General features: G+C 47.6%; 4 protein-coding genes across 5 annotated transcripts; 2 read left to right on the forward strand and 2 right to left on the reverse strand.

Annotated features, from left to right (window-relative positions):
• Positions 1-4: 4 nt before the first annotated feature.
• On the reverse strand, positions 5-6,834 carry LOC149748172 (putative uncharacterized protein ZNRD1-AS1). Its single transcript, XM_089918492.1, has 3 exons — positions 6,486-6,834; positions 5,759-5,834; positions 5-5,364 (listed from the first exon to the last, which is right to left on the reverse strand). The coding sequence occupies exons 1-3, from the start codon at positions 6,713-6,715 to the stop codon at positions 4,594-4,596; spliced, it is 1,077 nt and encodes a 358-aa protein (XP_089774618.1). The 5' UTR covers positions 6,716-6,834; the 3' UTR covers positions 5-4,593.
• A 3,535-nt stretch (positions 6,835-10,369) lies between these two features.
• On the forward strand, positions 10,370-13,758 carry POLR1H (RNA polymerase I subunit H). Of its 2 annotated transcripts, XM_022562175.3 has the most exons (5): positions 10,370-10,513; positions 10,633-10,788; positions 11,017-11,117; positions 11,315-11,424; positions 13,529-13,758. In XM_022562175.3, exons 2-5 carry the CDS (start codon positions 10,653-10,655, stop codon positions 13,551-13,553), a joined length of 372 nt encoding a protein of 123 aa, XP_022417883.1. In that variant the 5' UTR covers positions 10,370-10,513; positions 10,633-10,652; the 3' UTR covers positions 13,554-13,758. The 2 variants fall into 2 exon arrangements, with proteins under 2 accessions (XP_022417883.1, XP_089774606.1); XM_089918480.1 differs by lacking the exon at positions 10,370-10,513 and having other exon boundaries at positions 10,526-10,788.
• A 1,450-nt stretch (positions 13,759-15,208) lies between these two features.
• RNF39 (ring finger protein 39) lies at positions 15,209-24,629 on the reverse strand. Its single transcript, XM_022562197.3, has 4 exons — positions 24,069-24,629; positions 22,383-22,405; positions 22,081-22,172; positions 15,209-20,555 (listed from the first exon to the last, which is right to left on the reverse strand). Exons 1-4 carry the CDS (start codon positions 24,552-24,554, stop codon positions 19,975-19,977), a joined length of 1,182 nt encoding a protein of 393 aa, XP_022417905.1. The 5' UTR covers positions 24,555-24,629; the 3' UTR covers positions 15,209-19,974.
• PPP1R11 (protein phosphatase 1 regulatory inhibitor subunit 11) lies at positions 16,021-18,293 on the forward strand. Its single transcript, XM_022562199.3, has 3 exons — positions 16,021-16,296; positions 17,397-17,505; positions 17,945-18,293. Exons 1-3 carry the CDS (start codon positions 16,228-16,230, stop codon positions 18,145-18,147), a joined length of 381 nt encoding a protein of 126 aa, XP_022417907.1. The 5' UTR covers positions 16,021-16,227; the 3' UTR covers positions 18,148-18,293.
• Positions 24,630-25,552: the final 923 nt, after the last annotated feature.

Raw genomic sequence — 25,552 nt, forward strand, 5'->3', positions numbered from 1 at the left:
TTTTATATTTCACATTGGCACGGGGTTTTGCAATTTACAAAAAAAAAAACCTTGTAAACATAGCCTCCATTAAATCCTCACAAACATCTTGTGAGGTAGGAATTTGTTATTCTGTCTTCACAGATGAGGAAACAGGCTCAAAGATGTTGAGCCTTGCCAAAGCCCACATCTGGCTGTACTGGGACAGGAAACCAGACCCCCTGCTTTCAAGTCTGTACACTGGAGTCTTGGATCCATGGTTAGTACTGGATGGCTGGCAGATGCAGGTTTTAATCTCTTAGTGTTCCCAAGGTACCTGACCCTGTGATCTGCCCTTGTGGACAGACCATTCATGTGGGTGGGCTGAGGAGGCTCCCACAGGGTCAGATGGAGACAGTAGTCTGGTGGAGATGGTGATGGAGGCAGCCTGTGCTCAGTGGCACCCCTTAGGGTTCTGGACCTGCCACCTTCCTAACATGGTTACTGGGTACACTCATCTTGAAAAGCAGCATCAGCTTGCTACTGGGCTCCTATCGAAACTAAACACCTGACCCATGGAGGCCTTCTGACACTCTAGCTTAATGCTCACATTTGGGGGTAGGTCAACTTGGACTCAACTTCTAACAAAGTGGGAAGGACCCAATAATCCTCATTTGGAAATGGTATATTTAAGGATGTGGCCTGGCTTCAACATCTCTACTTTACATGGAAAAGTGGCAGATATCCCTCTAGGAAAAACTTTATCCCCTACTCTGCCAACTGAAGCAAAGCTGCTGGTTCCATGGGGCTCTCAGTTCACAGAGATTCCCCTAAATGCCTGGCCCTGGTTCACTGTGGTTCGGCTAGGCTGAAACCCAGCGCTGTCCCTGGCTGATGCAGCCATTCGACCTCATTGCCAGTGATGCAGAGCCAAAAATGGATGCTGTCGCTCCTCTTGGTGGGCAGAACACAAGGCCATTTCATAGCTCTCGCCAATAACCTCTTTGATCAACCTTCCTATAATTTTACTGACTCTTGTGCTGTTGCCTACCTACGTGGTATGCCACTTGAAAAACTAGACTGGTGAGACATCTGTCTTTGGAGCTGCAAACTGTGGAAATAAACCATAACTGCTTATCTAACCATCTGAGTCACTCAGGTGAATGCCCACAAGAAGAGCCTGGTTGCTGACAGAATTGACTGGAATCAAGCTGCTGATGGAAACATGTTTTGTGAAGACAGTCCCCACTGCTGCCTGAGTCGATCATCATACTAGACATGGCAAGACATTCACCATCATAGACTGGGCACAAAGTAAAGGACTCAGTTTCTGATTTGGATTTGCAATTACTGCCAAAAGTTGACTTGTCTTACGATGAGGGAGGCCACGTAGCAAGGGCCATTGTCCTCATGTGCTCCTGGCAGATGGACATTATTGGCTCTTTGAGCCCCTCAAGGGCTATCAGTGGTGCCTCACCACTGTTGACACTGTAGGGTACAGTGCTGTTATTCTAGCCCAGCCTTCTCCATCTATACCATTGTGCCCCTTGAAACTAATCTGTGCCATGTGTTTGGCCTCCCAGAAAACACAGCAATGGTTTGCCTTTTATTTGCCTATGCTAAATGGCCTTGCTGATCTGCTTACCATCCCCCTTGAAGGATAAAATGTACTCCTGTTCAACCTTACTGTAATTTGTACTGCTACTCCAACGAAAGACTTTATAATTAGTTCTATTTAAAACAACACACCAACCTTGTACACCTTATATCCTGAGGCTCAATTTTCAAGCCGCTATGACTTCCATGGTTAAAGATAATATCAGGCATGCTTTAATGAGTTCAAATTCTTATCTCATGTAACTGACTCAGTATGAGGGTTATAGTAATTATCTGCTTTGTCTCCTGCCCCTGTGACCTGATAAGCTCTGTTTCTATTTTGGACTTTCTTAACCCTCCACTATTGGTTCAACTCAGCCTAAGACTCAGACTTGTCCCATCCCTAGTGGAACCCAATTCAATAGTTCTACGTCCTGGATTTGTCAGTGCTTCTATTCCTATTCTTGTGTTTTATCCTGAGTCTTATAACTGTTTGTTTATCTTATTCCTTTGGTACCCTACTCCAGTTCCTTAAATGGGTTCCATTGGTTCCCTTGACTGATCTCCAACTTCTAAGGACTGTTACTCTTCCTTGGCCTCTTGTTTTCTGTGTCATGCGTTCTTACACTTGAATTGTTGATCCCTCTTGCTGCCAAATGCCTATCAGGTCTTCTGCCTGTTGTTGGCACCTTCTCCTTTTCCTTCCACCCTTAACTGTCCATTGGATTTAGCCACACGGAGCTCTTTGCTGATGACTCCGTAAAAAGGAATTTGGTGGATTGACGGGCACTGAAACTAGAATGCAGGGAGCTGGTATAGACTTTCTAAGGGACTTGGCTTTAAAGGAGTGCAAAGAAAGAGCATAGTAGCTTATTTATTCTTTTTTAAAATTTTTTTGGCTGCACCGCTCAGTTTGTGGGATTTTTCCCTGACCAGGGATTGAACCTGGGTCCTCAGCAGTGAGAGCAGAGTCTTAACCACTGGACCATCAGGGAATTCCCACATAGTAGCTTATTTAGATGGGAGAGATTTGAGTACATTTATAGGTCAAAAGGATGGTCCAGCAGTGAATATCTTCATGGTAAACAATTACCAACAGTTATATATTAGGTTACTTTTCAATCCCACTCAACTCAAAGGCTGTATCATTACCCTATTGATTTGAATTTCTAAGTCTTTTGCCTCTACATCCTGAGGAACCACATCTTTGCAAGGTACAAAATCTAAAGCTGCAACATGACGATGGAAGACAAAAAAGATAGGACAAAAAAGTCTGCATGAGGCAAATCAGGTGGGTAGGAATGAGATTTTCGTATGTGTCCTGGTCAAATTCCAGAAGGAGCAAAGGGAGGGCTAGTTTCTGAACCCAATTTAAGCAACTTCAGCCACCTCATTTCCACACAGAATTTGCCTACAGTGCTTTTTGAATCTCTTCATGGGATTAAGGAGCATCTCAAATATAAAGGAAACTAAACTTATACTAATGTAAGTGAGCCGTGATCTATTATACCTGCAAATATTGTCAAAGACAGAAAACAGATGGTGGGGTTGAAGTCTAGAACACAGGAGTTATATTTATCTAGTGCCATGCTATACAATACAGCAGTCACTTGCCACATGTAGCAATTTAAAATTAATTCAAATTAAGTAAAATTAAAAATTCAGTTCCTCAGGTGTACCAGCCACATTTCAAATGCTCAGTAGCCACATGTGGGAAATGGCTACTGTATTGAAGAGCAAACCTATAGAACAGTTATATTATCGCATAAAGGTCTATGGGACAGTGCTGATCTAGCAATATCCTGGGTAAAGGGTGTCCTGTTAATACAGAAGGGTGGGCAAAGGATTATCACAACTTAAGTATAATATTCCTTAGGTCATCCAGTTTCAATTTCTCTGATTCTCTACTCACCAATTCTGAACCCCAAATTTCCCAACTTTTGGAGGACATCTATTTGAGAGAAGGTGAGTTTGGTTACCTATGAGCGAATCCAAACATTGGGAAGGTCTTGCTTAAGTGGGTGACTGAAAGTGACAAAATATGGAGCTGGAAGTAACATGAGAGATTACTACACTCCATTCTCTGATCTCCTTCCTCCTCACCCTGCTCACCTAGGCCAGGTTAGATGTCCCTCCTCTGTACATACATGTCCCTCCTCTGTACATACCTGTGCATACCTCTATCATAACCCTATTTTATTATCTGTTTTTAGAGTGATCTACGCCACTAGTTGTAAACTAGCCAAGGGCAGGGATATCTCTTTATTCATCTCAGTAACTAACAATACCTGGTACATAGGAGGTTCTCAAGCTTAAGTTTCTCATACAGAGAAATTGTATGGTACAGTTAGACTTTTATGGCCTGGTTAGCAGTTCCCTGATAAAGGTATGAATGGAAACTAAAAGACCACATAGTGACCTATAGCAATCTCATCAAGATAACCTTTGAGGTTGCAGGCAGGGGGACTGGAAGAGGCAGATTAGAACAACTCCTTATTCATCATCTTTGTCCAACCCAGGTCTTTCCAACTGGGAAACCCAGCATTTATGAAACATCTAATATATGCTAATGCTTCACAAAAATGAAATTCTCCTATAAATGCTATGAACTATTATTTTCCCACTCTACAGATTAGGAATGAGCATCAAAAAGGATAAGCAACTTGAACAAACACAAGGCAACTAAAAATAGCCAAGCTAGTTTTAAAGTCCAGAACTATCTGACACTTCTGTATCAGATATAAATGGGAAAACAGTCACTGAACCCTGTAGAAGAGAACTAGCATTAAAAAAAAAAAAAAGAAGGGCTTCCCTGGTGGCGCAGTGGTTGAGAGTCCGCCTGCTGATGCAGGGGACATGGGTTCGTGCCCTGGTCTGGCAAGATCCCACATGCCGCAGAGCGGCTGGGCCCGTGAGCCATGGCCGCTGAGCCTGTGCGACCGGAGCCTGTGCTCCGCAACGGGAGAGGCCACAACAGTGAGAGGCCCACGTACCGCAAAAAAAAAAAAAAAAAAAAAGGTTAATTTAGGAGACATGACTTTACCATGAAATCACTGAATCTTTTATTTTTCCTATTTGACTTCCCAAAAAGGGTGGTATAGTTAAGAATCTTCTTTGATATGGCTTGATAATTGTACTGTCTTCTCTATTCTGAGACTTTTCCATAAGAATATTCACTTTAATCCGACTGCTACTGCATGGCTGGAAGAGTGGATATGCAATAACGCTTTCATACTCTTTTATCTCTTTCTTTACACTCTCATGCTTCTCACGTATAGGAGGCTGGCTCTGGTCTTTTCTCAAGACTCCTTCCTTGAGTTTTTGCTGTACAAGTTCCCTTCCTCGAATCATGCGTTCCTGGTGAGCTTTAATTTGCATCTGTTCCCTCTCATTTACCTGCTTTCTTCTCTGTGCGTCATGGATGCCATGTACTTCTGGCACAATTTTGGGCAATTTTATTTCACTAGGGCATGGTGGTAATTGTCTAAATGTTTTATTCTTAAACTCTCCGACCTGTTCAGCTCGATGTATGTGCATTTCTACACGTTTCGCTTCTCTCTCAGGTACCAAATAATATCGTTTTTGTCCTTCTATGCTTTGGGTTGTTTTCCCCTCCAATCTCTTCTTGATTTCATTGCCTGTCTCTTGTTCTTTCATCATTTCCATTATTCTTTTATTATAATAAGGCTCCGCTTTGGCAAGCCGGTAGTCAAGAGAAAGACCTTGCTCTCTACTGAGTGTTTCATACTCCTCCTGATATTTTTGAATTATCAGTTGTCTTGCTGCTGTTGTATGCACGCCACCTAGATTCTGTCAAAGTGAGGTACAGAATTTTATAATATGACCATGTTTTTACTTTGAACATATTTAAACAGGAGCTTACGCTCACTATTGACACCAAGAAATGACCATGGTCTTTCATTAATTTCGGAGCAATAGTGATTTTACTTCCATCATTCCTAGGTGAGCTTGTGAGCTCTGAAAGTTGGAGTTCTCACCACCAAAATCAGTAATTAGTTTTTTAAAAACATAGGGTTGGGAGTTTTAAAAATAATACTTTGTTTTGCAAGTAAAGATTTAACTGGAAAACATTTGCCACTGTAGACACACTACTGGAAAGTGTCACTTGGACAGAAGGATTTTAAACTTAACTTTCCTTCTCCTAGTCATTTCAAACTGTATGATGTTAAGATAATTTATTTACCAAGATTTTTTTCTCCAGTGGGGACTGTTGACCTGCAGCAATCCTAGGGTCTTTAGATACTTTAGCCCAGGACAATCTGTAAGACAAAAAAGCAAAGGTAGATTAGAATGCGGGAGATGTCAGAACAAATCTGCTCTCATACTGACTAAACCAAAAAACCCAATTGTTTTGGTCATGGTCAAGGGTACTTCCCTCAGAAAGAAAAAACCTGGTAATAGGTAGAACTACAGCAGGGCCATTTCCAATGGGAAACCACTACATTCCTATGGTAACGAATAATGAATGCTCTTTTAATAAGAACATATAAATAAGAGCACATACAGTCATCCCTCGGTATCCACGGACACCCCCCCCCCCGTAAGGTCCCTTGGTTCCAGGACTCACCACCCCCACCCCAGATACCAAAATCCATGCCCTAGTCCCTTATATAAAATGGCACAGCATTTGCATACAACCTGGGCACATTCTCCTGTACACCTTAAATTATCTCTCAATTACTTGTAATACCTATTACAATGTAAATATTATGTAAATAGTTGTAAATACAATGTAAACACTATGTAAATAGTTGCCAGTAAGTGGCAAATTCAAGTTTTACTTTTGGGAACTTTCGGGAATTTTTTTTTTTTTCAAATATTTTCCACCCACAGTTAGTTGAATCTGCAGATGGGGAACCCTCAGATGTAGAGGACCAACCATAATCCTTTCATATAAACTTAAAGCATACTTCTCCTGTGGACTCAACATGAACCATTCTGAATCTTGTACCAGGGACTGGGCAAGGGAAGAGACAGGCTCCTTGGTGAAGCTTTGCCCAAGCACATCTATGACAGATTGCTCAGTCCCACTGCCTCCTTTGTCTTCTGAGATAATTCTAGACTTCAGTGTTATCAGTTCATTCTCTTTGTGCAGTTTCTTGATCCGGGCCCTCTCTGCCTCTATCACCACATACAGCATCTCTGCCCTATAATCTTTCGTTCTGAAATTCTGTTCTTATTTGATCGCCCACCCCTCTGCTTGCCTGCCTTATTCTGCCAATCATCCTTCACCCTAAATCCATTATGAAACCATTCCCTGTTGATCCGTTTGGGATGAGACTCTGTGGTTACTCTGGGTTTATTTATAGGGACAGCCTGATGGCAACACAAGTGAAGACTACCAACTTTTTGTGTGTCATCCCTGGTCTAATCTGAGCTCACTGTGAGGTCGTATTTAAGCCACTGAGGATGCCTGGCATCTCATCTCTATGCCTTTATTTACACCATTTATGGTTTAGAGCATGGGCTTTGAAGCCTTACAGGGCTATGCTTGAATCCTAATTCCACCACTTCCCAGTGTGTGACTCAGGGCAAGTAACTTAATCTCTCTCTAAATCAGCTTCCTCATCTACAAAATGGAGATATAAGACCAAAATTTGCCTCTTGGAGTTATAAAGAACAAATGAGAATTAGATTAAAGAGCCTGGCAAAATGCTTGATATACAGTAAGTTCTCAATAAATGGCAGTTGGGGTTTCCCTGGTGGCACAGTGGTTAAGAATCCGCCTGCCAATGCAGGGGACATGGGTTCGAGCCCTGGCCCGGGAAGATTCCACATGCCACGTAGCAACTAAGCCCATGTGCCACAACTACTGAGCCTGCGCTCTAGAGTCCATGAGCCACAAATACTGAGCCCACTGCCACAACTACTGAAGCCCGTGTGCCTAGAGCCTGTGCTCCGCAACAAGGAGGGCACCACAATGAGAAGCCCACGCACTGCAACAAAGAGTAACGCTCCGCTCACCACAACTAGAGAAAGCCCACGTGCAGCAACAAAGACCTAATGCAGCCAAAAAAATAAAATAAAATAAAAATTTAAAAAATTAAAAAATAAATGGTATCCATCCTCCACAGGTCAAGCCCTGACTATAAAGTCTTTCCAGTCTACTCTATGTAACAGTGATTTTTGCCATGCTATGAATATGAACACAACATTTTTTATTTCTACAACTCATTTGAAAATCAATCATGGTTTCCACTGTGCTATCTGCATCCATATATCACTTTTAACATTTTGATGATGAAATTCAGATTCATAAAGAGTTGGAACTATAATTTTTCAATCTACAAATACAATGATCCATCTATCATATCAGAAAGGATCTGATAACAAATACTGGATCTCACTGACCTCTTGGGCATATTCTTATTTGCCTGACTACATATACCTATTTTGAGATTTTAAAAATATGACCACCTTACTTTTATTTCTCTGTACATATTATCTAGCACAGTATTTAACATTAGAGTCTGTAATCCCAAATTCTCAAAATTAATGATTTGTTGATTGGTGATTATCCTCATCACATAATATCTGAGTATCTTTCTCTCTTACATTCCCCATGACACTGTATCTTTTTATTAAAACATTTACCAGTCCTCTTTGTAGTATACAGGCCTATTTGTTTTATATGCCTATCCTGGGCTCTCACATTTTGTCCTATAAGTGTACTTTCATTGCATTCTAATTATTCATTTGTACTCCTTAAGGTCAGAGACCATAGTTTTCAGCTTTGCAGCCCCAACTTCAGCTCCAAGACTGACATAGGTGCTTAATAAATACAAACTGAACAGATTGTGAGCTTTTGTTGGGAAAGGGCCATGCCTTATAATGCTTAGTTCCTTTACTGCATTAGGACAGTATTCAACTCATGGTGGATCTTCACTGAATTTTGTCAAACTTTAAAGGGAAAGTTGGCGAGAAAAGACGGCTGATTTCAATTTCCATTTTCAAAGGAGAAAGACACACAGAGAAGAGAGAATAAAAACTTGCCTACCATCACGGGCTCAGCAACAGACCTCTCCTTGTAGGACAAATTATTATGAGGCTTGTCACTCTCCAGTAGCTTGCTCAAAGAGTTTTAATCCCCTCACTACTGTGAGTGTTTCCATTATTGCACAGAGAAGTAGATCAAAGCCTCTCTCTAGGAGAGATCACAGCTTGTCTCTTTCAAAGGAGAAAATAGTGATGGCTCCAAAACTTTTATATGTAAGGAGCTTAGCACAACTATCAGGTTGAGCGGGGTTGGATGGACTGAAAGCGAACTAGGAAATTCATTTAGAAGCTGTCCCTTCAGGACAACAAGATTCTATACTTTAGGGACTTCCCTGGTGGTGCAGTGGTTAAGAATCCACTTGCCAATGCAGGGGATACGGATTGGATCCCTGGTCTGGGAAGATCCCACATGCCGCGGAGCAGCTACGCCCGAGCGCCACAACTACTGAAGCCGGCGCGCCTAGAGCCTGTGCTCTGCAACAAGAGAAGGCACCACAACGAAGAGTAGCCCCTGCTTGCTGCAACTAGAGAAAGCCCGCACACAGCAACGAAGACCCAACTCAGCCAAAAATAAATAAATAAATACTTTTAAAAAAAGATTCTATATTTATTTTTGGCTGCATTGGGTCTTCATTGCTGCACGCGAGCTTTCTCTAGTTGCGGCGAGCGGGGGGCTACTCTTTAATGTGGTGTGTGGGCTTCTCATGGCGGTGGCTTCTCTTGTTGCGGAGCACAGGCTCTAAGCATGTTGCTCCACGGCATGTAGGATCTTCCCCCACAAGGGCTCGAACCTGTGTGCCCTGCATTGGCAGGCGGATTCTTAACCACTGCGCCATCAGGGAAGCCCAGGTTCTATGCTTTAGATGGTAGGTTACAGATGAATTAAAATAGCAAGATTTAAAAAATACTTGTCCTCATGCTTTATAAAAGTTCAGGGGAATGTCAGCTGTCCACCTAAGGGATGACGATGATGAAGTAGAGTTGGTCCATGGGAGGCGGGGGACAAGGTGGAAGGGGGTCCGCAACTGAAAGCCCAACTCGACCAAGTCTTACTGAAATCCTACCCAAGGTTGCTCCCTTGACTAATGCTAACCTCCCTCATCTGGCAGGCATCTAAAGAGGAAGGAGTCCCAACCTCTTCTGCTCCGCCACCTCCAAGGTCCTGAGCCCCTTCCCAAGTGTCCTACTTCATCCCTGTTTCCTATCGTGCCTAAGGACTAGATGTTCCTCCTCCGCCTTCACCCTCTCCACTTCCTGCACCGTAAGAAGTCGACTCACCCCTTCCAACGGCCCAGAACAGCCCCCACAGCACGCGAGCCAGGAGGGGCTCTGCAGAGAGCCCTTGCTTAGACCGCGAGGTCCAAGGAGCGCTAGAACTGTAACTCCCAGAATGTTTCGCTTTGTTTCTAACCACTGCCCGGCAGCTAAAGAAAAATATCAACTCAGGAACGGAGGAAGCAGTAGTTCTCTCGTCCAAAGAAATTAGTACTCAGTAAGGTTAGTACGATTTTTCAGGAGAAACGCTCCCCGCGACTGCGTCCCTTTAAAATTCGAGAGCAATAAAATAAACACCCCAGTACTGGGTCCTGAGGGGAAAAATAACCGGAGGCACATCTTCAATCACCTGTTTCCTTAGCCGACGTCACAGAACCAGGCTGAAGGCGGCGCTAAAGCTTTCCTTCAGAGAGGTTCCTCCCCGTCTCCAGGCTCTCGGGACCACGTTTGCGATTAATTATGACGTCACAGCCAATCGTCAGGCGGGACGCATCGACGCTCTAGCCCGCCGTGCTCTCACTGCTCCGCTGCCGCGTAGAGCCGGTCATCTAGCCCGCGGAGCTGGCAGGCCCCTCACGCCAGCCCCAGATAAGCCCCCAAGTCGAAGTACCGGACCCGGGCTTGGAATTCCGGATATTTGGGCTCCTTGGTTGCAGAGGCACAAGGCGTGCGTGGGAGAAGGGCTCGGGTTCTGTATGCTTAGGTCCAGTGACAGAATAGGAAGGACCCTTCAGTGGGGAGGGAGTTACTCTCTTTCTTTTATTAATACTCTCGTCCCCTTCCCAGCCCTCGACCACCCGTCCATCATGGACCTCGCCAGCACCTGCTCCAGCTTTCAGTCTGACCTGGATTTCTGTCCGGATTGCGGCTCGGTCCTGCCTCTTCCCGGAGCTCAGGATACGGTCGCGTGTACTCGCTGTGGCTTCTCCATCAACGTGCGAGGTGAGGGGCTCATACGCAGCGGCCCCGGCAGAGGGCCCAGCGTGGAAGGGTCAGAGGCTTTAGGACCTCAAGATCGGTTGGATTGAAGAGGGGGACCCTAAAGCAGGGTATCAGGCACTTTTGGTCTTGGGTCGAAATCGGAAGGGAAGAATATAAGGCCTCCTGGCCAAACCGAGAGGGAGTTGTGGGTGTCAGCCCTCTCCAAACCAACTCTTACTGCCTGCGCAGACTTTGAGGCGAAGGTTGTGAAGACCTCATTTGTGTTCCACAAACTGGGAACAGCCATGCCCGTGTCGATGGAGGAAGGACCTGAGTTCCAGGGACCCGTGGTAAGTGAGTGACATGGAGGACTGGCCCCGTTAGGAGGGTGGGAAAGAAACGAAGGGGGTATTGCACAGATCTGGAGTGTTTTGTACCCAATTCTAAGAGGGAAGAGGGGTCTTTAAAACAGCAGTGTCTGAGGAGTGTGATAGCCTGATGTCTGTGATCAGTAGGGGGAATTATTAACCCGCCAGTTGCTTCCCAGGTTGACAGGCGCTGCTCTCGATGTGGGCACGAGGGAATGGCATACCACACCAGACAGATGCGCTCCGCTGATGAAGGGCAGACCGTCTTCTACACCTGTACCAACTGCAAGTGCGTATCCTTTCCCTCCCCTCCGCCCTTTCTCAGTCTGTTTGCTACCTAAACAAATCCAGCGATTTACTTTTTGTACTGAATAAACAGTTGTTTCCTTTGGTCCCATCCCTCATTTCTGTACAGTTCAAGTAATAGGGAGATTTGTGGTCTTTTTTTTTTTAATTACACTTTTCTTATCCTTTTTATACCCAGTGAATTAAAGCTTTTAAGATATTTAAAAGGAAAGACAAAAATACAGAAGGCAAGTATTGCTTGGTGATCAGTGTGTTATGTTGGAATCTTCCACTGCACTCAACGTAGTTTTACTTTGGTGAGAATTACTCTTGAGTGATTTAAAAGAACACGGGATAGTTTTAAGAACTCCTCTTTCTCTTTGGTGTTCTGCAGTTTCACTACAATATATCAAGATGTGGCTTTCTTTTATTTATTGTGTTTGGGATTTGTTGGGCTTTCTGAAAGTAAGGATTGATTTTTTTTTTCCAGCAACCTTGGAAAATTATCAGCCATATCTCATTGAGTATTGCCTTTCCCCTATGTTCTCAATTCTCACATTCTGGAGCTCTAATTAATTAGTTGTTTATTAGACCTTATCTTCTATCCTCCATTTCTCTCACCCTGTCTTTTATATTTTCCATCTCTTTTTATTCTGCCTCTGGGTAAATTCTTCTGGTCTTTCTTCCGGTTCACTAATTCTGTCTTCAGTTTATTTCAATTATTGTTACTTAAAAAATTTTTTTTGAGTTCTACTTGATTATTTTTCAAATCCCCTCCTCATTTTTAATACTTCACACTTCTTTAATCATATTTTAAATTGTTCCTTTTATTCTTAAAATATATATTACATTTAAATATACTAAACATGATATTTATATTCTGTCTGCTAATTCTCATACCCACAGTTTTTGTGGGTCTGATGCTGCCATCTGTTATTTCTACTGACTCTCATGGTGCTTCTTTTCTTTTGTGATTTTTGATGATAAGCTCAGATTTTTTAGAATTTGGACTATGGAATTCTTTGAGGCCTGGGGTGAAAGCTGTATTCTTAGCATTTGTCTTTCTTGTTCAGGTGCCTTGAGGTGCTACCAAGCTAGAATCACTTTAAATAAATTCTCAGCTTCATGTTTTTTGGAGCACATAGGTAGTATGAATTTGGACTGCAAATCCAATGTAAAGGCCAGCTTTTGGTTAGAAATTCTCAGGGGAGATTTTTTTTTTATCCCTCTACCTTGTGAGACAGTCAAATTCCTCTTCTGAAGAGTTGGATTTTTTTTTCCTTGTTCCCTTTTATACAAAGAGGTAGCCCTTTGGCGTCTCAAACTTATTCAGAGTATCTCCTATCAGACATTGTAGGTTTGTCTCTAGTTCACCCATGTGGCTATCAAAACAGCAAGGGCACCATGGTAGCAGGGGCTTCAGTTTTAACTTACCTGTCTAGATTCCTGGTTTTATATCATTTCAGCCAGTGTGAAGGTTGCCTTTACTTTCTTGCTTTCTCACCAATGGATTAAAAATATTTATAGTTAGATGTGCCTTTTTTTTTTTTTTTTTTTTGCGGTATGCAGGCCTCTCACTGTTGTGGCCTCTCCTGTTGCGGAGCACAGGCTCCGGACGCGCAGGCTCAGTGGCCACGGCTCACGGGCCTAGCCGCTCCGTGGCATGTGGGATCTTCCTGGACCGGGACATGAACCTGCATCCCCTGCATCAGCAGGCGGACTCTCAACCACTGTGCCACCAGGGAAGCCCTAGATGTGCCTTTTGCGAATATTTTTTTCCCAGTCTGATCTATTTGTTTTCTTAACTTTTTATTTTTTTTTAATGACCAGAAGTTTTTAATTTTTATGAGGTCTAGTTTATCCTTTTTTCTTTTATGGCTAGTGCTTTTTGTTTTCCTAAGAAATCTTGGCATACTTCATAATTTGCAAGATATATTTTTAATCCCAGCATTTTTAGTTGTCTTGAATTTGTGGAGGGTTGTTTAGGGGAGCTAGTCCTCCACGGTCATAAATGAAAGTCTTTCTTGATTATTTAATTGATTGTCGTATCTTACACTGCTAGAACCTCTTCGTTTGGTCAATATAACAAGTCCTTTCTTTCTCTATAGGTTCCAGGAGAAGGAAGACTCTTGATTTTTTTTCTGAGTGACTCAACAATCTCTCCTTCTCTTCCTTGGAAGGTGAAAGATACTGGGTTCTTAGATCCTTTGTCCGTCTCCTGATTGCGGTGTTTTGCTCCCAGAGGAAAAGCAGATCATCATGTGGGGATTACCATTGTCCCCAGAGTACTCCTACCCTAGTTGAGTTTCCTTTATTAAAGTTATAGTTTTCTATATGAGCCAGACGTATGTATGTTATTTATAATCTGTCTTCTTCCAAAAGAAATTTATGTTAGCTTAGAGAGATATATTTGTCCTTTCAACAAATATATCAGCTACAAAAAGAGAATATAAATTAGTGCAACAAAAAGAAAAAGGGAAAAAAATAAATAAAAAACAAGGACATAAAAATGGAGCCAGGAATGAGGTTAATATAAAAAGGCAATTATAAGTACTCCCTCATTATCTAAATCTATTTGGTTCCTGAGTTTAGGGAAACAAAGAGTGGGAGTTTGGATAGTGGGAGGTTCAACAGAAAACGTAACCAGATTCAGTTGATATGTAAGTCTGGACAATAAAACAATCTGACACTCAGATACAGGTGGACACTTTGGAAATTTTTTTTATTGCTCTTGAGATAAATGTAATATATGTATATATATTTTACATTGTAATAGATTCATATATAGAAAGGTAGAAAGAAAAAAGTAAAAATCAAAAGGAATCCCATTCCACAGAGATATTTGGTTTTTTTTTTAATGGGATTTACTATACATGCTGAGTTGTATCTTGCTTTTTTCAGTTCAAACCAGAAACTTAAAAGGGAAGCAAATGCTTAGTCCAGGCACAATAAACATTCAAATTTCAGTCTGGGAATGCTGATTCCTGCATTCCTTGGTTTAAATGGCGACCAAGAGGTGATGGTAACGATTATCTTGTAATTGTGCAGCCCTTTATATATTGCAAGCTCTCTAACATACACTATCTTGTTTGATCCCACAGCAACGTGGAGGGATGGGCAGGGCAGTTTTCTCCACTGTATGTTTGAACAGTTCTCCTGCCTCACTCCTGAAATCTAAAACAAATCTGTTCATGTTTCTACCCTGCTTTAAGCCTTTCACCGACTGGATAAAGTGCAAGTTTCTTAGCAAAGCATACAGGGCGTCTTATATAACCACGCCCACCTGTCAATCACCATTTGGCACTCCCCTTACATCCCTTCAGTATTAAACTGCATTTCCTTCAGTGCGCACAACTACGACTTTGTAGGCTGCTTTCTTTACCTAAAAAACCCATTTGTCTGCCTTCCTGCTCTCTTTTTGCCACTCTTGTGCTCCCTGAGAAACATACACATATTTTTATCTTATAAACTGGCCTATATTGTAACTTATGACAATTTCTGTGCTTAATCTTACTCATCTCCACCCCAGAGCAAGGGTAGGCAGTATGTAACTAAATTCAGTTTCATAGATGAGACTTAAATCTATGTTAATATTCCAATGTCTTATATTTCTGTATTTATGCCAGTCTTTCCCATTAGACTGGGAGCTAAAACGCAGGGTGTGAGTGTTTTATGCGCCTCCATCTTCAAGTTACAGCACAGTGAAAGGAAAAAATCCAAGTTGAAGACGCATTAAGCGCCCTGCTCGAACACCTACAGGCATAGGGCGAGGATTAAAACCCAGATCCTTTTTTTAAAATAAATTTGTTTATTTTTTAAATTTTATTTTTGGCTGCATACAGTATTTGTTTTGCTCTTTTTGGCTGCGTTTGGTCTTCGTTGCTGCGCTCGGGCTTTGTGTAGTTGCAGCGAGCGGGGGCTACTCTTCGTTGCAGTGCATGGGCTTCTCATTGCGGTGGCTTCTCTTGTCGAGGAGCACGGGCTCTAGGCATGCAGACTCAGTAGGCGTGCAGGTTCAGTAGTTGTGGTGCACGGGTTTCGTTGCTCCGCGGCATGTGGGATCTTCCCGGACCAGGGCTCGAACCCGTATAGTCCTGCATTGGCAAGCGGATTCTTAACCACTGCGCCACCAGGGAGGTCCAAACCAGATTCTTAATCAAGTGTGTTTCTAACTGCTCCCAGGTGTCGATTCTTTAATTCCCAGACGAAACAATAAGAAAACAAAGCTAGGCCGTGGTAGGATCATTATTATTGCCCCTTAGTTTTCTCGGCGCTCCCACACAGCCAAGGGATGGGGGTGGGATGGACTCAGCTACTGGACATCTGAACCACGTGCGGTAACCAGTCTGCAGGGGGAAGCCCAACTCTACCCTCCTCGACCGCAGGTTCCAACTCAATCTCTGAGGCGCATGCGCGTGCTGCACTTGATCGCCCCGCCCCTGCTTCCACATCGCAGCGACGCCCCTTCCGCCAAAGTTGTGTAGCCTTCTTGCGGCGCCTGCGCACTGTCGCATTACGGCGGAACTAATCCGGCGACCTTGAGCTTAGACGCATTTAGTGCCAGGAAGGGAAAAGGGGGACCACAGAATGCGTCACACCCGGAAGCGGAGATCCGGAAGTGGGGTTGGACAGGTTATCCCCAGGGGTGGGGCAGCGGAGGCCCAGGAAGAGGGGGAAAAAAGAAGGTGGAAGATCCTGGCTACTAATCTGAATCCGATACTGATTCTCTTAGACCTCAGAGACACAGAAAAGACAGAAGGGTGCCTCATCCCCCTTCCTCCCCTCCTCCCTCTCTTCAGCCTTAGCCATGGCGGAGGCAGGGGCCGGGCTGAGTGAGACCGTCACTGAGACAACGGTTACCGTGACAACCGAGCCCGTGAGAAAGGCGGGGGGCGGTGCTGTTTAGGGGTTGGGGAGATACCGGGAGGGAAGGGATAGGGCTTTGGAGAGTTGCTGGAGGAGCTGGGCCTGGGGATATGGGAGGAAGTGGGGTTGGGAGAATCTCAAGGTATTGGGAGATTTGGGGTGTGTCAGAGTTGGTGCAGAAGGCTGGTCAAGAGACAAGCAATAGAGTTAGGATATAGGTGATGCTTCTTGGAGTGGTGGTGTGTATAAGTAATGAAAGAACGGGAATTTGGAGATTAAGGAGCAAGGGATGTGCTGGGGGGAAATGAAGGGCTGTGTGAGAAAGCATGGTTGGAGGCCAGCTGCAGGGGAATTTGACTGGAACCATACTTATCAGTAAATATTTGTTGAAGGAATGATTGTAAAAGGAAGCAGAGGGAATGAGGGAACAAGAAAAGGGAGATGAAGATAGTATTTTGAAAAATCAGAGGAGATATAAATAGAGAAAAATGTAGCATTTTTGCAAAAACAACTTAAGCTGCCTTCAAAGGGAGAAGGTTGTGTTGGGTTTAATAACTCTTGGACTAAGGGAGTTTAGAGTAATAGTTACTAGAGATGCCAGGATGCTGGGGAATAGGTGGATAACAGGTGGGGAGGGCTGGGCTTGAGGATGAGAGAGGTGAGAACAGAGTTCTTTCTTTAATGGGAAAAAGAGTAGGGGGTCTGGAAAAAAAAAAAGGGAGATCAAAGATTAGGCATTGGTGACTGAGAAAATAATTTCCATGTATTAATACCACCAAGGATGATTTGGGGAGGAAGACGGAGAAACAGCGAGGATTATATTTTCCTTTGAAGATTTGCTGGGACCTTTCCTAGGTTAGGAATTGTATCTTCTCTGTATACTAGTGGTTACCAAGAACAGGAAATAATACTTCATGATTCCTCAAGGGACTCCCTGAGGCCAAAAATCTGTTCTATTTTATCTTCTCCCAGCCCTTAGCTCCTCTGGCACTATGTCTGATCCTGATTGAGTGGAGGAAGGGAAGAGAGGAGGCCCCCGGGAGGAAGTGGGAAAGGTTAATAGGAGGGGACTAGCTAGGTATGGCATGGCCATCCTTCTTAACGTTCCAGGAGAACCGGAGCCTAACCATCAAACTTCGGAAACGGAAGCCAGAGAAAAAGGTGGAATGGACGAGTGACACTGTGGACAATGAACACATGGGCCGCCGCTCATCAAAATGTGAGTAATTGTTGGCCCACAGTAACCCTGGAGTCCTGGCTCCCCTCAGCATGTCTTCTGCCTTCTTACATTCACTGACCTTCCCGAAGCCCCCAGATGCTCACAATCCTCTGGCTGTCCTGGTGGTTCTCCAGTATCAGGGAGAGAAGGTTAAAGATAGAGAAACAGAGGTAGGGAGAGGCTTGAATTGGGATGTGCCAAGGCTTAAAATCAAGAGGTATCTGAGGCGGGAGAAATGGAGCTTCGGATTCCTGGCTGGAAAGGACGAGGGAGTTGGGTGTCTGAGTCCCAGGGTGTGGGCCTGGGGAAGTTGGTTCCTGGAAGGTAGGAGGAGAAAATGGTGAAAGTAGGGATTTTTACTGAGATCCAATGGGAATGGAACTGATGCTCCATCTTCTCTCTTCCTCCTTTTTAACTGGGCTCCTCCCTCCAAATCCAGGCTGCTGTATTTATGAGAAACCTCGGGCCTTTGGCGAGAGCTCCACGGAGAGTGACGAGGAGGAAGAGGAGGGCTGTGGTCATACACACTGTGTACGGGGCCACCGCAAAGGACGGCGTCATGCAACCCCGGGACCAAGCCCCACCACCCCTCCCCAGCCTCCTGACCCCTCCCAGCCCCCTCCAGGGCCAATGCAGCACTAAATTCCTCTCTGCCCCACCATTCCTGTGTCTGTCTGGCCCTGAATGTATTCATGTGGCTACTCGGGGACTTAACCCATGGTTTGGTCCCTTCTCCAGCCCCCTCCTCCCCTCTCCTCTGCCTGATAGAGGGAAGAGGGGGAGGAGGGTGGACAGAGATCCTGGAATTCTGACTTGCTGCTATTCCAGAACCCAGGCTTCTGGGCTCCCCCAGCCCTCATTTCTGCCTCCTCTCTTCAGGGATCCAGGCATCTTGGTCCCAGTCTTTTCCCTTTGTTCTCACTGCCAAACTACCTGTCCTGTGATCTAATTATCTTGGCCCTTGCACTCTCTACTTGAGTTCCAAACAGTTAAATTGGGTTTCCAATAGCCCCAGCTTTCACTGCCAGGGTCCTAGTCAGATTCCAGGCAATCTTGCCCCAGCTATGCTTGTTAATCCTGGCTTAGAGCTTTTCCACTAATGTATTTATGTCATCCTAACTCTTAGTCCTTGCCTGTGGGATGTGAGGTCTTATGTGAGACCTCAGGGCTCCTAGCCCTTTCCCTCCTCTCCTGCCCACTCCCGTCATGCCCTTAAGAGGAGTTAGGAGAGAGAGAGGTCTTTGTCATTCTCACCTTGGGAGAATGGGAAATGGAAAAAGAAATAGTCATGTCCTCTCCCCTCACCCTTCTCGTGTGACCTAGGGTTTCTGACAAAGCTGGCTTCAAGACTGGTCACTTAGAGCCAACTATCTCCTCAGCCTTTGGTCTTCCAGCTTAGGAGACAGATCCAACACGGTCCCAGGGGCCTGGGTCCATGGGAGAGGAAGGAACTGGGAGGGAGCAAAGAGATGTACTCTCACCCCTTCCTTCCTAGGCTTTGATGTCTCTGCCAGCCCAGATGTCCTGGCCTTCCCCACCCCTTACTGGGATCTAGATATCATTTTCCAGGCCTCTTGCCATGCACAGTTGCAGAGATCAGTCAAATCCATACCACCACTGAGATCTCATTTATTGCCACAGATGCACAAAATAAATAACCCAACATCACAAAATGTGTTAAATACGGGCCCATTTATACATATGGGGAAAGAAGTGAGGCTATATACAAGGGTGAATTTGGGGTGTCTGGGCCATTCCCAGGTTGAGGAAAGGAGAGGTAGCACCATTGGTTGCTTGTTGTGAGTATGTGCAGGGGGGAGGTTTTAAGAAGGTTCTTAATGGGAAAAGGCTGTAAGCATAGAAAGCCGCCATGGTGGAGTAGAACTGGCCTGCCCCCTTCTCCCCCAAAAAGAGGGCCCTAAGGCCCAGGCGAGAGTCAAGCCTCTTGTTTTGGGGGAGGAGGCTTTTGTTTCTCTTGAGGAGAAACCTCAGAATGGACGAGGCAGGGAAGCCCAACCCTCAGACCTGTGGAGAGGGCACTGGGCCCTTCTTTGCCAGGAGGAGAGGCAGGGGTGGGAGGTAAATGTTTGACCGGCAGGGCCTCTGTGTATTAAACATGGGCCAATTACCAGTACTGATGGGGCAGGACCTGTTCCCCAATTCAGGCCTGGGAAAGATAGAAAGGGAGAGATCCCTTGGGAAGTACTGGGGTAACCAAGGGAGAGAAGCATCCCAAGATTTGGTGGGGGGAGCAGGAATGAATTAAGCTTCGGGCATGGATGTGGAAACTGGAGGCCAGTTGAGGTCCTAACTATCTGGAAGAAAACAGACAATGTAGGTGGAGGAGTGCTTATCAATACACCGGCAATGGGCGTGGACATGATGCCTGGAATGAGTAAGGATTTCCATGCCCAAGAGGAAGCAGACTTATTTCTGACCAAGCCAGAATAAGGGTTGTGGGTGAGCTTCTCAGCCTTCCGCTGGCACGAGGCAGAGCGGGACGCGGGGGTCGCGGGTGCACAGCAGCGGGAAGACGCGCTCACCCAGGGGACCGGGCGCCTGGAAGGCGAAGAGCAAGTCCAGGGAACGGCCGTCGTAGAAAGCCACGCGGCCCCGCTCCCAGTCCAAGTCCACGCGGATGCGCCGCGGCTGGGGCCCGGCGCCGCCCAGCGGGGTGGGCTCCGGGGCCGTGAGCGCCCACAGGCGGCCGCCGCGATCCTCCACGGCCCACACAGCCTCCGCGGGACATAGGCCTACTCTGCCCTTGCGTCGCACCGACTCCCCGGCCACCCCCAGGGCATAGCGGCTCTCCCCGTCGTCCTCATCCTCCCCGGAAGAGTCTCCGCGGGAGGCGGTGTCGGCGATCTGCACCTCCCAGCAGTGGCGGCCAGCCCTGAAGCCCTGCGCGCCCAGCACCGCCGGGAGCTGATCGAAGCGCCCCGGGCTGTCGCGGGGTGCGGGTGTCCCCGGTGGGGCCAGTCGGACGCTGCGGCGGTCCGCGGAGACCAGCAAGCGGCGGTGAGCGGTGCCAGGATCCAGGGTCAGGTCGGCTGGAGAGGAGAAAGCAGGGGGAGGACCGTGTGAGCTGGCTTTCCGAATCAGAGGAGGGATAGGATGGAGAGGATGCGCGGAGGGTACACAAGAGGCCCACAGCAGCTCAAAAGGCTGCTGTAGGACCGAAGAGGGTGAAGGCATACGAAGAGCAGGCTTGGGCAAGACCCAACCTGCGCTGATGGGCCACTTCCTTCTGGAGAATTGGACTTGGAGAAGGACCCTGCTGGCCCAGGGCAGGGGGCACAGCGCAGAGACTGAAGGAGGGGTTGCCCGGGATTGCGGGCTTGGCGGCAGAGTGAGGCTCGTCTGACTTCTAGGGAGGGTGAGGACTGATACCTCAATCTGTAGCATCGGGGGTGGGGGTGGGGTGGGGGGGCGGAGCTGGGTCAACAGGATGGAGAAGATGGAGCTAAAGAGGAAGACTGATACCAGATAGCAGCACCGCACGTGATAGAGGGGAGGGCCAGAGTATCCTGAGAGTATCCAAGTATCCTGAGAAACCAGCCCACCACCCACAGGAACAGGTGGGAGTAGACAGGCCTATTTCTATAGGGAACGCAGGGCAGAGGAGAGAGAAGGTGGTGATAGCCAAAGGGACCAGAAAGAACTAATCATTGGCCTTGTGTGTATGGGGTGCTTTGAGGAAAGATTTCTGGATTAGGGGTGCTAGAAGCAATCTGGGTTGGGTGGGATGGTGGGTGACCAAGAGGGCGGAGCACCTTCTCTAGGCAGTTTAAAGAAGGGCAGAGGGCAGCCTTGGAAGTGATGGAAGGAACTCCCCAGAAGCTGCAGAGAAGGCCCAGAGCCTCAGGGGCAAGGAGACACGGGAATCCTGGGAGACTTCTGGAAGGGAGTGATGAGAAGTGGTGGCAGCAGGGATTCCCCAGAAGCAGCTGACCCCCAGGGGTCTGTTGTGTGAGTGTATGAACAGGTAAGAGGAGAGAATAGCTGGAATATGAGGAATGAAGGATAGACCTTGTTATAGGTTGAATTGTGTTCCCCCCCCGAAAGTTGTGAAGTCCCCCCAATACCTCAGAATTTGACTGTATTTGGAAATAGAATCTTTACAGAGGTAATCAAGTTAAAATGAGGTCATTAGGGTGGACCCCAATCCAATATATCCAGTGTCCTTATAAAAAGGGGAAATTTGGACCCAAAGACAAGTGTGTATAGAGAGAAGATGCTGTGAAGACAGGAAGAATGCCATCCACAGGCCAAGGAAGGCCTGAGGCTATCAGAAGCTAGGAGAGAGTCCTGGAACAGAGTCTCCCTCTCAGCCCCCAGAAGGAACCAACACTGTTGACACCTTGACTTCTACCTCTAGAATCATTTAACTTCTGCCTCTAGAACCATGAGACAATAAATTTCTATTGTTTAAGCCACTCGGTGTGCAATGCTTTCCTATGGCAGTCCTAGGAAACTAATACAGACATCAAAAAGGACTTGATCATATTTGAGAGAGAAAAGGGAATAAACTGAAAACAGCCTCTCATTTAGTTCCCTCCCTTGTGCCTTCCTTACCCGTCAGTCTATGAAGCATGTTTTTGACCACTGGGTAATCTTCAGGGAGATCGTCCTCTGAGTTAGATGACTTGGGAGTTGGGGCATCAAACCTGGATAGATGAGGGAGAAGGGTCAGGAAATTGGTAGACACCCTCTGCCCTCTGATGTCCCCACCTCTATCCCACTCACATCTCTGGAGCAGAAAAGGGTGAGGCCACACCCACAAAACCTGTCTGAGTGGGACAAAGATGTGGCCCCCGTAAGAAGATGGATGTGGCAGCTGATAGTGCAAAAGAAAAAACAGTGAAAATGGAACTCACCTTCTCCATGTCCTCTTCGTATCCTGGGGTGGGCAGAAAAAAACATGGATGTGAGCTCTGGGCTTCATACTGTGGGGAGCTCTTCCCCCACCTCCTCAGGTAGCTGGGTCTGATTTGGTGAGGTCCCTCCTCGCATCTCCGACTGATCTCACCTCTTTATCCCCTGTGCTCCCTTTTCCTCTCATTCTCCCCCTTCCCTTTTCATGACCTTTCCTTCCTCTCAGTCACCACTTTCTCATCCTCCTAACTCCACCCCTACCGTCCTCCTCCGTTTGCCGTGCCGCAAAGCCTCTCAGTTCCCCTTCCCCAGCCTCATCCAGGCTTTTTTCTTGCCCCCAGAGTCCTCACCGTTCCCTGTTTCCTCCCAGCCCACCCCCCTTCTCTTTCTCAGTGGCCCCCATCCTTATCCACCTTACTGAGGGTGTATCCCAGATAAACATGCCCCGCCTCCTCCATCACACAGACCAAACACATACTTAGAGTCCTTAGGCTAAGAGTTCATTTATAAAATCCTTATAATAAAGCTGCTTCCCCTCTTGCCATAAAAGCCCAGTGTCGTTTATAGGGCCCTTTGTTCTGTGTCTCTCTACCCTGACCAAGGAAGCAGCTGGACTTGGATGTGTCCCAGAAGGCCCAGCAGATCTGCAGGGTACCATGAGAGCCAGGAGAGGGCGCTGGATGCTCCCCATCCAAATACTAGGATTCCCTCTTCCGGCTTCGCAGTCTAGTGGGAAAGACTGGGGCAGACCCGTAGGGTGGTGAAGGGGAGAGAGGAAAGGCAATTTGCCTATTTATGCCAATTACACCTAGACTAATTAGGTGTATGTAGACTTCAAAGGGTGGAAGCAAGACTCGAGACCAGCTCGGCTGCTGGCGAGAAGCCAGGCGGGAATGCGGGGCGCCTGGGGGTCGGCAAGGGAATGGGGTTGGTTGACAGCCAAAGAGTCAGGGCCCAGGAGGGACGCTGGAGGCTAGGTGGGTGGGTGATCAGGGTGGGATGTGGAGAGGAGCCAGAGGTCCCAACTTCTGTTTTCCCGGACCTTGCCTCCACCCGTGGCCGCCTCTGCCTGGGGCCCTGGGAGGAGCGGAGGATAACAATAACAACACAGCAAGGCCCAGGCCGGAGCCCGGGGACCCACCCCACGACACGGCAGGGGACTTTGGATCTGCCTCCCTCCCTTCTTCCCAACTTGTGACAGCCGCCTCCTTCCCCGCCCCTCCACTTCAGCTTTTTGTCCATCCTCCCTCCTGCTTCTCCGCTGGGCGAGTTCTGGTCTCCCTCACCAACCTCCCAGGCACCCAGCACCCTCCCCTCCGCCTGGCCTCCGCCTCCGGGGCGCCTAGCGGCGTCTTTTCCCAGCCTCCCAGTTCCCGCGCTCTTCGCCGGGCCTTAGGGGTCTCCTCCTGTTCTGTCTGGTGCCCCAACCCCTTCCCTCCAGCCCCTCTCCCAAGACTCAGGCATCCGTCCAGCTTCCCTCTGGGCAAAGCGTCAACTCCCTCCCGGCATCTCTCACTTGACAGCTGCCGCCCCCTCGTCCTCTGCTTTTCTTTCCCCAGCTCCATCTTTTGCCTAAACTTCGAGAAGGGCCCCAGCTCTGGAGGTGACATTCTCCGCTTCCCCAGGGAGCCCGCGGATGGCCCCTTCGGCCGACAGCTGCGGACTCGCGAAGCGCACCCCTGCCTCACCTCTCCGTGCGGGGCCAGGCAGCCCATGGTGGGGATGCGGCCCCCTCGGCGTTTCCCAGTTCGGGCCCCGGGCTCGGCCAGCTTCTCCCGCAGCTCGCGGCTGATCCGCACTTCCACCGCCAGCCGCACGTTAGACCTCAGGCTGCGGCGGGGGCACGGCCGGCCGCAGCACGGGCAGGCGGTGGGGGGCGCCTCGGGGCCGGGGGGCGGCGGGGTCCCCCAGCGGCGGTCCAGGCACGCGCGGCAGAAGCTGTGCTCACACGCCAGGAGCACCGGGTCCTCGAAGAGACCCCCGCACAGCGGGCACGTCGCTAGCTGCTCCAGGCGCTGCACCAGTCCCCGGCCCAGCGGCTCGGATGCCTCCATGGGGAGCCAGCGTCCGGGCGCCGTCCCTTCCGCGACCGTCGCGACCACCTTCGGGCTACTCAGGTGGCTGAGCGCCTCTGCTGCTGGTTGCGTCGCTGCCCCTCTCTCCGCCTCCCACATTAACTTTCTGACGCTTTCTGGCGCTCTCCTGGAATCGCCTCTCTCTTCAACCAGTCTGTCTCCGCCAATCTCCTCACTACGTCAGGCTTTATAGGGAGGGAGGAGGCCCCTGCGGGAGGTAAACATCAGGGCTTGCGTAACACCCCATCTGGTTCTCCCGCTTCCCCGTGAGGTTTGGAGGAGGAGGGTGGAAGGGACATCTAGGTCTCGAGCCAAAGAGGTGTTCGCTAGGGGGCGCTCTGGGGGCAAGGTATCAAGGTGTGGGGTGGGTAGCCCCCGTCACCCCCCCGAATTGCTCGAATCTCGCCTCCCCCTTGGCCTGCTGTGTACAGGTGGGCAGGGCGCCCCGGCTCGCTTTTGGCATGTGTGCCCACATCGCCAGGGTATGTCATTCTAGGTGGCTGGCACACCTACATCTGGGGGCCTGGGGCCAGGAAGCAGGGATCCTGGTTTGTGCGGCTTTGGCAGTCCTCTGAGTGTTGGTGTGTGGCTGTCATTCCAGAGGCCTCTCTCCTCTCCATCTTTCTGCCTTACCTATTAAGGGCTTGAGGACACTGAAGCTGTGGGGTAAGGGGTGGAGAGCAGGCGCCCACACCCCCACCTCAGGGAGTCAGCGTAGGGCTCTCTCAGCTGTACCTCTGGCTGGCTCCCATGGCCTCCCTTGTTTCTTCCTATGTCTCTCTCTCTAGTTGTCTGTCTCTCTTTTCCCTGTGTATGTTTTTATTTCCACTTTTCTCTTTCTCTCCTTCTTTGGCATGTACCCAAAGGTTGTCTATTTTCACTCTTTTGGTCAACTGAGGCCCAGAGACCTGGCACTATCAAGGTCACACAGTAAGGGAATGACCTGAAGTGGAGCCATACCCAGATCTTCTGATTCATGGCCTTGCTGTGATTCCACCCTGCCGCTTTTTAATTTCAGATCCCTAGAACTCCCTTCTACTTTCTGATTTTTTTTTTTCCGGAGTTTTCCTCATGCCCTCTTCCCTCACCTCCATCTC

This window comes from Delphinapterus leucas, chromosome 10 (genome assembly GCF_059928025.1).
Source record: "Delphinapterus leucas isolate spDelLeu-1000000601 "Yukka" chromosome 10, BTC_Dleu_Yukka2, whole genome shotgun sequence".
NCBI classification, from domain to species: domain Eukaryota; kingdom Metazoa; phylum Chordata; class Mammalia; order Artiodactyla; family Monodontidae; genus Delphinapterus; species Delphinapterus leucas.